This window comes from Alosa pseudoharengus, unplaced genomic scaffold, assembly GCF_046254945.1.
Source record: "Alosa pseudoharengus isolate Yale_2024_CS ecotype anadromous, Long Island Sound unplaced genomic scaffold, YU_APseudo_1.1 YU_APseudo_1.1_scf_7, whole genome shotgun sequence".
Classification (NCBI taxonomy): Eukaryota; Metazoa; Chordata; class Actinopteri; order Clupeiformes; family Clupeidae; genus Alosa; species Alosa pseudoharengus.
The window spans coordinates 14279778-14299015 of NW_027468859.1; the positions used below are offsets into that span (position 1 = coordinate 14279778).

Below are 19238 nucleotides of genomic sequence, written 5' to 3' on the forward strand. Positions count from 1 at the left end.
CTATACTCGCAAGATACATTTGGATGGCGACCCATCTTTAATGTTGCATAGCCTATCTCTAAATTTGATCCAAGGTGTTTCTGATAATACATGAATCTTTTACAGTAGCTCTATAATTTTGAACAATCTGTTTTAGAGCTTAATAGTCCTGACCTATGAAAACAGTTGTGTTGATGGGGACTGTTGTGGTATGTTGTCCATTTTCAATCTATCTATCAAACCATCTATTCAATCATGTCTGGTCTATTATTAGGCCTACCTCTTTTCAATCCATTATTATTAGATATTTCTTTTGTAAAGAAATAGGCCTACATCTATCCCTCATGTTATGCCAACATATTTAATTCACCTGAATATAGGCTGCAGTAGATAGAGGATTATTGACTTCTGCTGTTGTCAGTGTGCAGGCTATCCCTTAAGGCAGTTTAAAGGTTCAGCTAAATAAATAGCTCAGACAATGGCAGAAGTGCCGTTCGTCATGTTACAGTCTATGGTTATGAGGTTATGTGCCATCAAAATGATTTTGGAGACGTAATGTTAAGGTCGAAAAACTGTCACTTTAGCTGATGAGCTCTCACCCCTCGCTGCTTTGCTGAACATTGTGTACCTGTAGGTCGTTGGCACCTTTATTTGCGACCGACGCGTAAGTGCCTGCTTACTCAGCTTCATGTTGATATCGACCGAGACAAAAACATGGAAATTTACGTTTTAATTCGTCCGTGAACTTACACTAAACAAGGAAGTTTGCGCTATTGAGGTGACTGACAGACCAATTAAATGTTTGATATTACTATCGACTAATGACGGTAGCTAAGGTCAGGCTCTACACCCTACACTTTCCACTCAATGCAAAGCGAACTGTAGGGGGAGGCCGTGACTAGTATGTGAACGAAAGACAGATATATCCATGAATGAAAGAGAGAGCAATGCAAATTCGCTGTAAACATATTTGAGGCTAGAATAACAAAATCCCGGACGACTTTGAAATTCCGCCCGGACACATTTTTAGGTTTCAAAAAGAGGACATGTCCGGGCAAAAGAGGACGTCTGGTCACCCTAACTCAACCATGGAGGTATTATATATTCAACATCTAAAATTGTTGTTGAAAACATCTCTCGAAAAACAACCATTCACACGCGAGCCTCTACTGCCACCTGTTGTCAACATGCGTGACAACACTGCAGTAAACAAAGTTAATCTGACGGTCATAACGGTTAAATGAGACATGAGGTCAACATGTTAGGCTACCAAATAGGCATATTATATTACTTAAAAAAAGTTACGCTTTATCAAGTATTTGCTGTGCTGCAAATATGCTCGTTTTCATTCGATGCAGTGGGGGAAGCCAAACCAGTTGGACATGTTACGTAACAAGGGTTTGTGTATGACTTTCCTCGAATACGGGAGTTGTAGTTTATTTTGCACCAGACATAATGGATTTGGATGGACCGAAAGCAAGGGAAACTACGATTCCCATGAATCATTACGAGAGGGTACTCCCACACTAAAATAAACCATCGACTGTAATCCTTCGTTGTGGAGCCAGAGCTGATGCAGATCCGTACAATCCTTCTCTAAACTAAAGCTGCATTTGTAGACACTTTCATCCACGAAAATGGATAACTCAGGCAAAGAGAAGGAGGCCATTCAGTTAATGGCCGAAGCTGACAAAAAAATAACCAAATCCGGCTCATTCCTTGGAGGGATGTTTGGGTGAGAGAACTAATTTAACTGGGATATTAAAATAGCTATCCAGCTGCTAGCTAGCTAGCTAGCTATCCGTCACACGGATACTATTTTGTATGACAAAATGCAGATAGGCGGTGAACGCGTATGTGGATTTTGCTGTGAATAACTTTTAAAGATGTTACTCTAGAAGTGTAATTAGTGTTATAACGTTTGCGAACCTACCTTTTCTCTCGTAGTTAGCACTGCGACGTGTAACGCTAAAGTTAGCTGTCAAAGTAATAGCAGCTACTGATATTGTGGTTGTGATAGCAAGGTTGTCAACATAACATTACGCCTTCATGGGAAAATGGGTCTGCGGATGTTATTCTGTGATTATGTGCACACTGGCCTGCTAATGAATCCGCTTTAACGTTACCTGTTAGCTTGCTAACCTTGTCAAAGATGATGACCCAACATTGTCAGGTTGATCAGATCTAACCCAGTTTTATAAACAAGAACATTTATGACAACCTCTAGCATTAGCGTATTTGCAGTTGGCGATATACGTCGTTAGTTATCGCAAAAGCCTATATGCCTTTACCACAATGAGTAACACCTAGACACTCCTCAATCTAGCAGTGTCTGGCTCGCTCACTGATACCCTTGGCACATTAAATTGGGAACTGTCCGTTTTAAGCAACTAGCGTTTGTTCTAACCATAGACTGTAAAAGGTTCTAACATTGTTCCATCCATCAAGTATAGCTGACGCTAGCAAGCGCGATACAATGATTTCCTGTCGTCTTGAATGTGGACTTTCTATTTAGTTTATGTACACACTCGAAATATATCAACACCAGCCAGTAGCCTAATGGCATAGTTCACTTTAACGTACTTCCATCACTTCGTATGTACACCATGGATATAGTCAGGGGGCCTATGTGGTTTCTGTGGGTTTGAAATGTTAATTTTTTGAAATGTTAATTTTTTAACACCATACATTTCGCCTAAATAACTGGCTATGTTGAATAAAGTTCACAAAACACAAAACAAAAATTAGAAATAAGATCAATAACCAATCAGTTTCACCAAATACACATACTCCATTGCTGAAAGATCGCGAAAACATAACAGAATCACAGATGAGACACAGTCTACTAGACCCTATGAGACACTACACAGTCTAGACCCTATTCATACTTACCTTCTTAAAACTGCTCTCTCCTTCCTGGATAATGTTTTGCTCTAGATTATAAATAATTCAATGCTATCAGGGCATGTACCGCAGTCGTTTAATACATCTGTTATTAAGCCCTCCCTCAAAAAACCTAGCCTTGTATCAATACTGGTCCTCCTGGACCTCAGTGAGTGCTGCCTTTGACACCATAGACCATGACATACTACTTAGGCTTGAAAATTTGATAGGCATCAAAGACTCAGCACTCGCTTGGTTTAGATCATACCTTCAGGTCCATAATAAACCATCTACCCAGATTATGTTAAATACAGGGGCCCCAGTACTGAGCGCCTCAAGGCAGATGATACACAATTATACCTCTCCATAAAACCTGATGAATTAACCCTGTTAGCCAAACTTGTATAAGAGATATAAAGACATGGATGACAAATAATTTCCTTCTTTTGAACTCCGATAAAAACAGAAGTCATGGTTTTAGGTTATAAAAAGATGAGAGATATCCTACATCACAGACTACATAGTGATCTTCCACTGACCTCATCCACAAGTGTTAAAAACCTAGGAGTTATAATTGACCAGGACCTAGCACTAAATAATCACATAAAACAGATCACCAAAACTTCATTTTACCATTTAAGGAACATTTCAAAGATAAGGAAGTCCTTATTCTTACCAGATGCCGAGAAATTAATCCATGCTCTTGTCACCTCAAAGATAGACTTTTGCAATGCTATTATGCTGGCTGTAATAATACCTGTCTAAAGAGCTTACAGCTTATACAAAATGCAGCTGCTCACACACACACAAAAAATATGAACATATTTCCCCCATCCTAGCATCTTTAAACTGGCTACCTGTTAAAAGTCATTGACTTCAAAATATTACTTATATCTCTTGATTGGTTGCCTGCATTGAAATAGGGACACCTCATGAGCGAATCTTAGCATGCTGCAGATGCTCACTGTTACAGGTGGATTTGTAGCAGTTCCTGTGCCAAACTGCTTTGTTCTGTTACAATAACTGCACTGTAACATTGTAATTGTTGGCTGATCTGTGATCACCATCTCCATACTCTCTCATTGACAACAACAAGAAATTTGGCATATGTATCTAGTGATGGGTCATTCAACAGTCCACCCATATCTGCCACTGGATACATAGCCCAAAATCTGTTTCTTTAAGAATATGTGTGCCATCACCTGACTAACAGAAAGACACACCTCAGAATATAACCTAACTAGACTGTGCCACCATGAACTATGAAAATGTGCTTGCTCAAATGTAGAAGGCTAGAAGGTCACTAATATCACCAACCATGAAGGGCAAAGCACTACGTGCTTCAGGTTATTTGATATTCTAAATTCTATAACTGCCAGCTATCAACAGCCAACTGTCACTGCTAGTGTCTCTCTTTCTCTCTCTTACACACACACACACACACACACACTCACCTGTCTGTTTGTCTATCTGATTCTTTTACCCTTTCTTTTCTTCACACTTACATAGGCTACGGAAGGCCTTACAGACTTCAGCTGGTACTAGCTATGTAAAAGTCTATTAAATTTGATTTAACAGAGATCTCTGCACTTTGTGTTCTGAATGGGTGTAGACAAGAACTGGCAGAGCAGGCTAGGCCTACACTCAAGCTCACTAATAGGCATTAATTGATAGTATTGATAATTGAAGTATTCTTTTTTTAAGCGGACAATGCAATTTTGAGCATTTTAGGCACAATTTCTTGTTAAAGAGATCAATCATCAGCCTAAAATTTTTTTATAATGTTGTATTGTTGTTTATATGGTCCACTTTTGCACACTACCTTGTAGAATATATTTGCTTTTTGGCACCAAACCCTATGCTATAATACCAGCCATGTGAGGTTTATGGACAAAACACCAAATTTGACCTTTTCTGAAGTTGAACACATAGTGTTTGCTTCACATAACTTTCATTTTGTTGGCGGTTAATTAATAGTAAAGTGTTTTGACGCATTGATGTAACGTATCAGCAGATAAATTGGGCAAATACTGATACTGTAGCATTTTTCGCCATATAAGAGAATTTCATAATTTGTAGCAAACTGACAATGTGCTGCGGACCCCTGGGGGTCCCCGGACCCCACTTTGAGAACCAGTGTTCTAACTTAAGTCTTACGTTAGATTTACTTACTTACTAAGAGCAGAAACACCGCAAAGTACCCTGACATGTTAGTTATTCATGGTTATTCCCCCCCCCCCCCCCCCCCCCCCCCAGTAAGCTGATAGTGGGACCACCAAACCACTCTGTCCACTGTTAGGATCACAGTGTCTTATTTTTAGAATATTTACAGACAGGAACAAAGACATTGTGGCTTGCTTGACCTACTTGAAATGTCTTCAGGGAGTTTATGATCAAAGTGAAAGAATCTAGGGTGCCTAATAATATCAACATCAAATACTTTGATATATTTATTATTTCAAGTGTGTTTCCTAAAACTTGTGGATTGAAGTCATTTTACTCGAGTGTCTACCCTTGGCTTTAGGGTTTGGGTTGATGAATTGGGTGAATTTCCTATATCCTGCCAGCGACTTCAAGCAGAAACAGCCTGATGACACTGGCAGGTTTTTTTTTAGGTGAAAATAGCAATATGCCCCTGCCAAAACCCAGACCAGATCAGAAGCAAAACCAGAGCTAAAAATTTATCTTTTGAGCCCATTCACCCCCTTGGTTGTGCACTGATGAGGGTGAAGGGTTCCAAATTTTGTAGGCCAAATCAATAACTGATATTGCGTATAGGCCAAATCAGTAACTAATGTAGACTGACAGAAGCACTGGATTTAATTTGCTATGTGTAGAGAACAATCATTTATTCACAGACTGCTGGGGTTAGTCACAGAGAAGGATAGTCAGTCAACCTGTCAATCTGTGTTGGTTCAATGAAACAAATTGTAGACCTGTAGATAAAAAAAGTTATAGGGTAAAAGTTATGGGGTTACAACCATGATGTAGGCTAATTTGGTAAGCATGATCGGGTAATGTTCCCCATTGTTCATTGACATCTTATGTTGCATAGCATACATGCAACCTAATTGTTCTGTTTTGGAATGACATCAGTATTTTTTTAAAACCTTTATTTTACTGTGATAGTGCAGGGCGATATGTAGCAAAAAAAGGTGTTTGGAACATTTCATATAGATTTTTGCAAATTATGTTTTTTCACTTCTTCAGACCCTATAGTTTGCAAAACTACCTGTTTCCAATTTTTTCCCGGACTGCACAGGTCCAAAATCCAAGATGGCGGATATATCACCAAAAATTCCAAATAATCGCCTTTTTAAACATTTTAAATGGATATATGTTAGGTATTATCATTATATACATACATTTTCTAATAAAATTGAATTACTTAGGGAATAAATATGACCATGGGTGACATGAGATGTCATGATTATCAACCAGTGATGGGTGTAACCACCATTATGCTATTTATTGGCATACCCGGAAAAACACATTGACTGATTTAAAAGTTTCCTTCACATAACCTAATAATCATTTGAATTAAAGTAATGTTCTGCACTCACCCCAATAGATTATATTAGAGTAGATTAGATTCAACTTTTTGTCATTGCAGAGTACAAGTATGAAGACAACGAAATGTGGTTTGCATCTAACCAGAAGTGCAAAAAAGGAGAAAAGTGCAATGTGATATACAAAGTATAGACAGGTGGTGCATAGACAGGTCAAGAAATATAGTGCAGTGTTGACAGTAGTATACAGTTGATTTATATAAAGTAGAGAGGTTTAGAGTAATATAAATATGTGCAGTGTATTAGCAGTTACCTTATAAGAGCAGAATATGGCTATGTAATGTAAACAATATATGAACACCATACATGGGGGGGGGGGGGTCTGCCTCCTTGTTGTCCCTGTCAAGGTTGCCATGGTCGTGGACACCTCAACAGGCACAGGCAAGGAGGCATTGGACAGGGGTGGGTGGGGGTGGTTGTCACTGGGATGGAGAGCTAGACTTCAGCTGCAGGAAAGAAGCTTCCTCTGAACCTGCTGTGCGCCTTATGCAAGCATCGCTTGCCCTGGATGGCCTCAATGGAGGGGAGTGAGGAATGCGTTGGGCAGTTTTCACCACCCTCTGCAGTGCTTTTCGGTTGTGGGCAGAGCAGTTGCCATACCAAACTGTGACACAGTTGGTAAGGATACGCTTGATGGTGCAGGGGTATAAGTTCACCAGGATCTGAGGAGGCCGGTGGACCTTCTTTAGCCTCCTCAGATAGAAGAGATGCTGGTAAGCCTTCTTGATCAGGGTAGAGGTGTTGAGGGTCCAAGAGAGGTCCAAGAGATGTGGACACCCAGAAATCTGAAGCTGGTGATACACTCCACTTCAGTCCCATTGATGAGAATGGGTGTGTGTGCTAGCTTTAGACTTCCTGAAGTCCACAATGAGCTCTTTGGTCTTCAATAATTCTGTTAACAGGACTTGCAGGAAATTGTGGGAACATATGAATTTGTTGATTATATGCAAGCCTAATGCTGCCCACTACAGCCAAGTCTGCCTTCATCCATGAATTGTGACTGGTTTCAGAAACAGCATCCTCTGAACAATCTACAGAGAGTAGCTCAGTGCAATTAACACACATATTGGATAGCATCTTAATAGATGCCATGGCTGTTGTGCAGGAGATGGTTGTCAGGAAAGTGACATAAACTGTTGCCAAGATCTGGCAGAATGCTTCTTTGAAAATGTTGAAAGTAAGGCACGAGGCTACAATGACATATACTTATTATTTAACAACTATACCATCACAAACTCCATGAAAGACAGGACGAGACAGGTCCATACAATGGGAAAAGCACATGATAAGGGATACAAAATACAAGACTCTACACCAATCAAAGACTTTAAAGCTTTCCTGGGATCGAAGGAAACCAAAGCCAACCTCATCCTTTACCTTGGTCATAAAGCTGTTGAACTATGTAAACTGCCAGTCACAGTTCACACACACAAAGGTGGCAGTAGCAGTAAGTCATTTTGGCAAAACCCCATATATCTATATGTCACACAGATGTCTTGGTGCTTGCCCTTCGCAGGGTACCAGACATCAACAAAGACAGTCTCATTATCCTGGGCACTGGAGAACGTCGACAAAAGATACAGCCTAGAAATCTTGACGCACCCTAGCGGCAGCAAATGTAATTTGCAGTCAGGGTAGTCTAGCAACTCTCTGTTGGCTTGTGAGGTGGAAAAACCAAACTTCGCTCAGGGCAATCACATCGTGTATAGAGTCGGACCTATCGGGTATCCTATTGTATTGTAGGAAATTGAAAGTCAACCGTTTGTCCCGCCATTTACCGTTTATCCCGTGGGAATGGTGTCATTAACACACTTTGTAGGCTTGTAGTAGGTCCTCATCCATCCGTTTAACACTCTTTAAAGCGCCATGAGACATGTGTAATGTTTTGACGCTCTATAACTGAAATTAAATTGAAATTCTGAGAGCACACAGGCAAGCAAATGTTTGGGCACAAGATACAGTGCCTGCTCCAAAGATTCTTGACTCACTATCACTGGGATGGAGACAAATTGTTGATGGCAGACATCCCAAGTCTCCCGGAAGTTTCGGGAGTCTCCCGCATATTGATAGCGGCTCCCTGATGCCCGCAAATTAGATAAAATCTCCCAGAATCTAGAGCGAGCGAGCGAGCAAGAGCGCGCACGCAAGACCGAGACTTCAAATCACGTATGCATCTGAGTTTAGCGCGCACACGACAGAGAGAGAGAGAGAGAGAGAGGGGTGGTGCGCGTGTGCCTGAAGCAAGACGCATCCTGATTTGCATGTTTTGCTAAATCAACCAATCAGTTTTCAATGTAGTCAGGCTTTTATGTCTTTTATCCTGAACGAAATTAATCAGTTCAATGTATCTAGGAACAGGAGCGTCATGGCAGAGTCAGAGTGCCCCCAAAAAATGAACATTTAAGACCCATTTCACATTAGTGCTGCCGCGATTAGTCGACCTAATCGACCATGAAAATTAGTCGACGGCAATTTTTTTAGTCGAAGAGTCGTTCTACTATTGACCGCCTATTTATTTTTGGTCTCACACGGCTGTAATGTTATATTAACTCTATGTTATTAACTCTTGAAAAGTACAATGACTGTCTTTGGATGTTAAACAGGCTACTAAGACTTTGGCATGTTTTAAACACCACTATGCACGCAAGTGTTAACGCCAGCAGCAAAGCTGCGTGCCTGCCTGCTTTCAGCGCAATTAATTATTAGGCAGAGCTAAGTGGGGGGAGCTAAGGTAGTAGGTTACGCTAGTCCAGACTCTATAATATAGTAGCCTATTGTGGAAATTGAAATAAATGAAGTGAAGTGTCTCACGTTGACAACGCAACTGCATGTCATTACTGTAATTCATTCATACAAAAAAACGTTAAACCGAACATGCCGCCGCCCGTGATATCAACAATCAAGGTGCGCGTCATTTCCCATGGTCAATAAGTCACGACGCATATTTTTTTAGCGTTCAAGCCAACTGATAAAGTGAAGTAACCTATGTGGTAAGACGCGCAAAGTGCCTGTAGCCTACTTGTTTTGAACATGCTGATGTTAGGCTCATTTGCAAAGTCCTCAACTCCTGTCGCCTTTCAAAGTCCAGCGTTTCTCAAACTATGGGCCGCGCGGACCAGCACCGGCCGTAACGTGGACATTGGTCCGGAGCCGCGGAGTGAAATTATTCCCGGGGCTTCGTCTGATAATTTGCTGCGCAATTGATCAAGGAACCGCGGACCGACAGAAAAAGAAAACAAACTTTTCTGCAATCAGTATGAATTACTTGCTAATTTGGTGTCATCAAACATAGAGGCATACAATTAAATGGTGGTATGAGCGTTCATTCAATGCGCGAGAGAAACTGAAACCACTTGATAACGTTGGTAGCAAATCTCCAATTCAACCTATTGGAAAGCTATTTAATTATGAAACTACATTTATTAGAACAATGTGGATTTATGCAACTTCCATAAAAACAGAGCACAGACTATAATACACTATCTAGAGTATTGTATAGTCAAATTTGAATAACGTGGCCAAAAGCTTGTGGCATAATTAAATATGTAAATATTCTTTCCATTTGCCTACCAGTATATGATGCTTGCATGAGGGAAACATCCCAAAACGATGACACCCATATAATTGCTGTTGTTTTGAGAAGTATTTATCATGCAACCATGCAAAAGCAATGGAACTATTCTAATTATATTTTACATTAGTAAAGCAGTCCTCTGATGTGCATGTTTTCAAACTTTTTGTGAACAATGTTAGCACTTTAAACACTGGCTGCTTTGAAGTGCATGTATAACAATATAGCATAACAATAATAATTGTGATGTGATATAATGATAATTTGATGGGGGGTGGGTTCATGTAGGTGGGCCCTATGACCCCAAAGTATGCCATGACCGGGCCTCAGGTCAAAGAAGTTGTCTATGTCGATGGCAACACTGGCATACAAATAAAGTCTATCAAAGGTCTGACATTACTGTAGATCTGAAGGTAGCATTTTAAATGGGTGTTTTTTTTTTAATACATAATGTTTTTGAACAGTTTACTTACAGTAATACAGCTTCTAACAAAAGTAGGGTGATATATATTTTACGTTTTCCCTTTAGTTGAGTTCAAAATAAAAAGTACACAACAAAACACTTGATTTAAAAAAAAAATAGTCGTTTAGATTAGTCGACTAATCGAAAAATTAGTCGAAAGATTAGTGGTAGGAAAATTAGTCGTTAGTGGCAGCACTATTTCACATCAGACCACACGATGTGTAGGCCTACCCTTGTCTCATAAGAGTAAACAATAATGATACTGTAGTTGTATGCTGCACTGTTTGTAACAGTGACTTATTGCCCATGGCAGGTTAAATAATTGCAAAAGACATGTTGAGGTGAGTTGAACAAGTGTCATTTCATGTGCATATTATTCAGGCCTATACTAGATGGCTAGTTGCCAAGGCTACATGCCAAGGCTAGTTCCCAAAATCTACATATTTTATTATCAAAATTCCTATCTATAGGCCTTCCTTATTTGGTGTACTGACTACACATTATTGAACAAACATTCATCTGTATTTCAGTATCTAAGTATACCTATAGGCTACAATAATTCTTTTTTTTTTTCGGGATACCTCCCTGAAATGACTTTTTGCAGGTTGGGATGTCTGTGATGGGCAATGGGCTCCTGTTCTGTCAAAACTTCCACCAGCACCAGAGGCTGTTGTGAAGTGTTGTTGTCTTGCCAGCCAATGCAGTATAAGGTGTTCATGCAAGAGTAACAATTTACCATTCACGCAACTTTGCAGGTGTGAAGGCTCTGAGGAGACGTACACCAATATTAAAAAGACAGTGACAGTGGTGAGGATAAATACTTGAGTGACAATGACAATGTTTTGTTGAAATCTTCAATAATGAAACAAGATGCAGATTTTTTTCTCTTTTTTTCATTTTTTCCATTTTTTTCTCCAAATTTTTTGCCAAATGATGCAATACATCTTTTGAAAATAGTCTGTATCTCACTTGTCTACCTTATTAGATGTATATTTATCAAAAAGTTGACCACTTTAAGCCTTTATATTATTTTTCCGCATATATTGTCCGCCATCTTGAATTTTGGCACTGAAAATGAAGAAAAAAATTGGAAACAGGTTGTTTTGTATTCAATGGGGTCCTAGTCCTAAAAAACACCAGTTGCAAAAATCTATATGAATCGTTCCTAAAATAACACACTTCCCCATACTATGAAGTCTCATTAAGATCAAGAATATCTTTTACAAGAGAGACCGGATCAAGATGTTAGCTGTGCAGACACAGACTCACAAATCATATCAACATGATCAACATGAGTGGTCATTAATAGGAACGTGTAATTGCACAGTGTTTGTTGTTTGATTGTAGCAATCAATGTTATTGATGTAGCTCAGCTACGAGTGGTCAGCAGTAGCAGTAGTGGTCCTAAACCCACAGAGCAGCAGGTTCCTGACCTGGGCCAAATCCAGCACAGATCTGTCCCTGTGGTAGAATTCATCTGGATGGGTTTGTCACTATGGTAACACTCTCTCTCTCTCCTGCTCCCCTCAGCGGTGGCCAAAACCATAAGGTAGAGGAGGCATGTGAAATGTACTGCCGGGCTGCCAACATGTTCAAGATGGCCAAGAACTGGAGTGGTGCGTTCATTTCCACACCACACCATGTATAAATACATAATCAAGCTTGTGTGTGTTTGTTTGTTGACGTGGTACGTTTGATTAGGTGTGTGGTTGATTATGTGGTACTAGGGTTGCACAATTATCGCAATCGCAGTATGAACCAATGCAACTATCTAATCACGAAGGTGAAAAATAATCGTTTGTGCAGTTAATGTTGTCACATTTATGATTTTTATATTTATGTATACTCCTTGACTGCACCACTTCTGATTGGTTAGCATGCCTAGCGTGTGAGAAGCACAGCACTTCTGATTGGTGAGCTTCACAGTCAATCAGGAGTGCTGTGCTTCTCATGCACTAGGCATGCTCACCAATCAGAAGGGGCACAACTTATGTGGAATATTAAACCGAATTAATTCATTGACATTAAAAAACATTTAATATGTGTATGATATGTTTATTTGTGTGTGTGTGTGTGTGTGTGTGTGTTTCAGCTGCAGGCAAGGCTTTCTGCAAGGCAGCCAGACTTCACATGCAGCTTCAGAACAAACACGATTCTGCAACTAGCTTTATAGATGCTGGCAATGCTTTCAAAAAGGTTGATCCACAAGGTAAGACTAGGGGACAAGGACTGTGTTCTGTACACAGGCACGTACACACATGCACGCAAACAGGCTGCAAACCCTTTTTGATATGTGTGTCTGTCTGCATGTGCCTTATGAGAGTATTGAGTTACCTTTGTGTGTGTGTGTGTATGTGTGTGTGTGTGAGAGACAGACAGAGAGAGAAGCTACAAACGGCTTTGTTTTCTTGTGTCTGTCATCCCCTTTTGCGTATATAGTGTGTGTGTTTGTGATCAAGCAAGACATGAACGCGTGTGTGTGTGTTTATGAACGACAGGGAGTGCTCGTGTCATTGTGTGTGTATTTGAGATACTTACTTTTATGTAGTTCAAATTCTAACCTTTGTTTTCTGTGTCTGTCATCCCTTTTAGTCTACACTGTGTGTTTCTTACCAACAGCGAGTGTTGATACAAGAGTGTGTGACTGAGAGGGAGTGTGTGTGTGTGTGTGTGTGTGTGTTAGTTACTTTCCTTTCCTATCCTTTGTGAAGCCCCTATCCCTAACCTAACAGCTTTGTTAGCGTCTGTTCTAACACCCTCCTCCTCTGTTCTCTTAATGCCAACAATAGAGGCAATCAACTGTTTAAACGCAGCGATCGACATATACACAGACATGGTAAGACGTCCAGTGGAAATAGCCCTCACCCCTATTCACGTTGGCACATGCCATCTCTCTGTGCTCGTGTGTGTGTGTGTGTGTGTGTGTCTTTGTGTCCTGTTGACTGACACAAATTGGCTCATAGACAGCAAACCATTGCTGTTTAAGGACCAACCATAACATTTAGATAATTGAAAACAACACATCTACCGCAATCATGAAATTTGAAAGGCACTATGAAGAGAATGTATCTCTGATATCTGATTTTGAAATATCAAAATGTGTACTGAAGGCCTGAAACAAGCAAACATTATGCATGTAATGCACTGGAATCCCACACCCCAATCCCACATATTCTTCTAATTCATTTCACCACATTCACATCCATTATTGTAAAGACAGGAGTGAATATATAAGTGACTGTATTGTACCTGTATCCTTTAACCTGAGCTCTGTAAACGTGCTGTTTGGGGTAGCTGATGATGCTGTCGCTCTTGTGTCCACCAGGGCAGATTCACCATCGCCGCAAAACACCACATCACCATCGCAGAGGTGTACGAATCGGAGCTGGTGGACATTGAGAAGGTGTGTGTGTGTGTCAGAGTTAGTCTGTGGTGCTTGGCTCCTCTGAGCATGGGCCATGTCTGATCTGGGAGGCTTAGCCTCATATACCCTTCACACCTAGAAGACGGAAAATAGCCTAAACACCTGTGTACATTTCATAGTAATTGGATTGTGTGTCTATTCACTTTTTGAATACATTTTCATGATTATGTCTTGCACCTCCATCCTTTGGGTAAACATTCCTTTTCTCGTTTTTGTTTCTGTATTGTTCTATTGATCTGGGAGTGTTCCACTAACTGATCTTTCTGTCATGGTGGGGATGTCTCCTCAGTCTATCGCACATTTTGAACAGGCAGCAGACTACTACAAGGGCGAGGAGTCAAACAGGTAAGATGGATGTGGTGGAAAATTCTGGAATCAGAATCTCAGAAGAACTCTCAGGGCAGGTTCTACATAGTGGGATGAAGCTCGGGTGGAAAGCCAGGGATTTAGCTTCTCAAACACATTGGCATATGAATATTTCTATTCCCTTGATCCATGTCAAAACATGGAATAAGATGTGATTTGTGCAAGTGGGCTTCAGTAGCAGGTTTTGTTCACATCCAACTCTTTCAGAACCATTACATATGTTATCGGCATATAATTGTGTTTGTGAGCTTGTATCCATACGATAGCATCAAGGTTCATAGAAAAGTAGAAAGTTCCTCGAGACAGAGGAACATCACATTTGTATCTGTCCTAGGGTGACTACTCTGTAAAAGGTAACAGTAGGATATAGGGTCTGTACAGATTGACATAATCCTTGCTGCAAATCCCCAACCCATACCCCACTCAATAAGTTAGAATCAGGTAAAACCAGAGTACAGATGTGACAGAAGTGCTGACTCTCTCTCTCTCTTTCTCTTTCTCTCTCTCTCTCACGCTCTCTCTTTCTCTCTCTCTCTCTCTCTCTCTCTCTCTCTCTCTCTCTCTCTCTGTCTCTCTCTCTCTCTCTCTCTCTCTCTCTCTCTCTCTCTCTCTCTCTGTCTCTCTCTCTGTGCCTTTACAGCTCAGCCAATAAGTGCTTGCTGAAGGTGGCTGCGTACAGTGCCCAACTGGAACAGTACCCCAAGGCCATTGAGATCTATGAACAGGTACAGTACATGACTATGCTCTACTACTTTGGTGGGATGTGTGAATTGTTTATTATTATTATTATTATTATTATTATTATTATTATTATTATGGACAAAGTCCTCATTCCCTTGTTCAGTATAACTTCATTATGGATGCTGTGATGCTTATTATGAGGATAATCTTCAGGTATACTATGTCATATCCATATCTATGAAGAGGCACTGCATTTCCATAGCATTGATTTTGTGTTACTTTTGAGAAATGGCCACAGTCGTGGTTTCGCTACTCATTATAAATCAACGATGAATGTTGTAATACATGGACTTTCAATACGTGATGTGTACATCTCTGAATAGATATTATAGATCCATAGAGATCAGAAGTGTACAATAGTTTATTGTGTTTATCTGTCTGTGACCTTTGACCTTCTCAGTCTCAATCCTTTCAATCCTCTCAGTCCTCTCAGTCTCTGTAGCTTTCATCCTCCTCCCTGATGTGATGTGATTTCTTTTGATGTGATTGGTTTGTGTTATGGCATGTGTTATAGGTGGGGTCCAACACTATGGACAACCCCTTACTGAAATACAGCGCCAAAGAGTACTTCTTCAAGGCCTCCCTGTGCCATTTCATCGTGGATGAGCTCAACGCAAAGGTCAGCAGCAGCTTATTATGAAAGTCACATGTTTTTTTTTATGGGATTGGCCTTATTCAGTGGGTTGAACAGTTGAGTAGCTACATTTCATGGATACCTTGCGAAAGTTTTAAGGGCCGTTCACAGCAGGAATGATAACTCTAAAGATAACTGTAACTATCAAGGATATAAGGACACGAGCGTCCACACTGACCTACGATAAGGAAAGTGTCTCCTCGTGTTGATGAATGTGATGTCTAAAGTTTGGTGGATTCTGATTGGCCCGTCAGCTTTTTATTGTTCTCAAAACACTCTCAAAGTGATCCCAGAGGATATCGTTCTTCATGTCGTTGTTTTTTTGTGTGGGCGTTGACATTCATATATGCTACAGCCATCCTTTTTTGCTGTTATCGTTATAGGCATCGTTCTTGGTGTGAACTGCCCGTAACACCTCGATTAGTTACATCCAAGAATTTAACCTATTCAGGGGACTTTCTATTAAACAGCTACTGGATAGTTGAGCAGCCAGACTGGCACAAATTTCCTGGGAATATAGATCATGGCATAGTAGCCAGAAGCAGCGCAGCTGTGTTTATTTGCTGAGTTAGTGTGACTGAGATGCTTGAGCTTTACAATGCGTTTTGATTTGTCTTGTCCTCCATAGTTGGCCGTGGAGAAGTATGAGGAGATGTTTCCCGCTTTCTCAGACTCAAGAGAGTGCAAACTTCTCAAGGTCAGTACCAATTGTTGAGGGCTTATGAGGTGTGTGTGTGTGTGTGTGTGTGTGAGAGAATGTAATTGTAAGCACGCATGTTAAGTGATCAGTGCTATTTTCTTGATGTGTATGTGTGTTTGTCTGAATGAAGATCTTGAAGACTTCCTTGTCTGAATGGTGTGAAGGTCTGCTGCTAACTGTAATCTAATGTCTCCCATAGAAACTTTTGGACGCTCATGAGGAGCAGAACAGTGAAGCCTTCACAGAAGCCGTGAGTCTCTTTGTCTCTCAAATATCTTTAGCAATAATAGCCTAAATGCCCAGTCAAACGCCATCATTAGCTTCAGAGAGATTCAGGGAGATTTTTAATACACAATTATACGATGTGTCTGTATGCTCTTAGACTGTTTTGCATTTATTTAATGCAGCTTCTACCTGTGTGCGTGCGTGCGCGCGCGCGTGTGTGTGTGTGTCATGGTTGCAGTAGAGTGTGTGAGAGTTACCTGCAAATCTGTTGTAGACTTGAGTCTGCTTCTGTGTGTGTGTGCAGGTGAAAGAGTTTGACTCCATCTCCCGTCTGGACCAGTGGCAGACCACCATGCTGCTCCGCATCAAGAAGACCATCCAGGGAGATGAGGGCGATCTCCGTTAAGACACAGAGCACTGGGAGAACAACTCACAGCATGACCACACACACACACACACCCCACCTCCCTACTTCCATCAGCAATCACCCCAACCCTCAACCACCACTCCCCCGCCCCCCCACACCCAACTTCCTTTAACACACTCCCTGCCATTTTTTATTTTTTATGACCTATTATTATTTTTGTGCAATGCCAGTCTTGGTTCAGTCCCATATTCAGTATAAGCCAGTTATGAATGCTGCAACTCGTGAAGAGAATGATGTAGAATTTATTTGAGTACTGAAGCGATACATTTATTCCGTTTTACCAAATAGAAACGGCAACATAGATTATGATTGTAATCTGTCCGTGCTCAGCATCCCTTGAGTCGAGCGCCACAGCTGGGCCGGTAGTCAAAGCCACGCTAAACATCCACAGAGATTATAATTCCTAATTCCTAATGCCATTTACTTCCATTCTCTCAGTTACTTCCAAGCACCATCTCTATATTCCTCTCCCTTTCAGGTCCCAGTCAGTGTGTATTTCAATATGGACTTGGTCCAGATCTGATTCGGGGTTGGGTCATGACTGGAGTGGGCTCTGTGGCTCCTTACCGGCCACTGATGGATCGTTCAGGGATGATGAGCGCTGCATGACTTTACTTTTCTGTACAGTATTTCTCTCCAGAGCATGACGACAGGGTTTATACACTTAACTCTCATCTCATTTACCCCCATAGTTTGTTTTTGTTTTGTTTTAAAGGTGTAATGTGCATTGTTTTAGTTGTTAAAATACAAATCTGGCTCTGTATATAGTTTTAAGCAAACACTAAAAATGAGTTGCCAATATCGTCATGCTTTCTCATTTGGCTTGATGCTTGTGTGGTTTAGTGGCCCATTTGGGTGAACTAGCTCAGATTAAGTCACTTACCCACCAAGGTTTTTATTTGGATACTCCATTTTAGGTCTAGAATCGTTTTTTGAAATTGACAACAAAAAACTACATATTGCACCTTAGCCATGTCATCTCATCTAAAGTGTGTTTTCCATAGTCTGTGAAAAAGAAAATTTGAAATAATTTAATAAGAAAGGAATGAAAAAGGGACAAACAATGACAAACCTGTAATTTCTTATTTCGGAAGCCTGTCCTAAGCGAGATTTCTGCACACACGTCTACACATCACACTCTGCAACCAACATGGTCGTTCATACCACTCACTAAAGCACCAAAGAAAGAGTGAATCCCTCAGACTTGGTTCAGTGGTCATAAAACAGACCAAAAAAGACGTCATTTTTAAATATTTCGCTTATTGATGCTAATATCATCTTTTGTACGGATGTCAGTATTACATTACATGACTTGTTTCACCTTCTAAAAATGTTTCTATATCTTATAAGGGTTATATAAAAAAAAAAAAAAAAAACGAAATACTTTTTCTTGAGTCTGACAGAAGTCCCCATGGCTAAAGACTGAGATGTTTATGTGTATGTGCTTCCTGTGTCAGTGTGCTCTTGTGTATTAGTGTATTGTTGTTATATATGCACACTTCAGGGGGGTATTCCAAGTACGTGGTTTGGAGGCAAACCTGGGTAAGTTAACTCAAGAGTAAGGGGTAAACCTCCTAATAGATATGCTGTATGGTTTCATTGTCCTTACAAAACAATGCCATAGGGCTCTTACCACTTACTCTGAGTTAACTTACCCAGGTTTGCCTTTAAACCACGTACTTGGAATACCCCCCAGGTCTCTGATAGCGTAGTCCCCTCTCCCTCTGCTCATTACCAGTCAGAGCATGTCGTTTTGTGTCCAGTCTTGTGTGGTTTACATATTGTGAGACATACCAGAGGTTTTTATTTTTCTGTTCATTGTGTCCTCATCACTGGAGACCAGCTACATGCTTATCAAGGTTTCTGTTGAAAAGTAGTACGCCTCTTTATTAGTCATAGTCATGTGTTATGTACTAATGTACAGAAATAAATACATATCTGAAACTTAACTACGTTTGATTGAATGTGTCTTTTAACTGCACACACCACTGTCACTTTAAGGTCATTGCAAAGCAGATATTGATTTATCCGTCCCTCTACAAGCACATGGTGACTTGGTGTTTTAAGCCCCCAACGTCGTCTTCCAGGCAGCGCTGCATGGAAGGCACTAGGGATAGGCAAGGGTTAGGTGCCTTGAAGTCGACGGTCGCAGCGCTGCCTTGAAGTCAATGGTGGGGGCTTAAAACACTATTGAGAACTCGCATGCCAACTTAAGAGGTCACAACTGACACACCTCTGGGCCCCAAAAAACGTCAT

General features: G+C 40.6%; 1 protein-coding gene across 2 annotated transcripts; it reads left to right on the plus strand.

Moving 5' to 3' along the window:
* Positions 1 to 1519: 1519 nt before the first annotated feature.
* On the plus strand, positions 1520 to 18931 carry napbb (N-ethylmaleimide-sensitive factor attachment protein, beta b). Of its 2 annotated transcripts, none has more exons than XM_076272270.1 (11): positions 1520 to 1714; positions 11996 to 12081; positions 12558 to 12674; positions 13255 to 13301; positions 13791 to 13868; positions 14179 to 14234; positions 14896 to 14980; positions 15511 to 15615; positions 16259 to 16327; positions 16530 to 16580; positions 16860 to 18931. In XM_076272270.1, exons 1-11 carry the CDS (start codon positions 1617 to 1619, stop codon positions 16959 to 16961), a joined length of 894 nt encoding a protein of 297 aa, XP_076128385.1. In that variant the 5' UTR covers positions 1520 to 1616; the 3' UTR covers positions 16962 to 18931. The 2 variants fall into 2 exon arrangements, with proteins under 2 accessions (XP_076128385.1, XP_076128386.1); XM_076272271.1 differs by lacking the exon at positions 1520 to 1714 and adding an exon at positions 10968 to 11272.
* Positions 18932 to 19238: the final 307 nt, after the last annotated feature.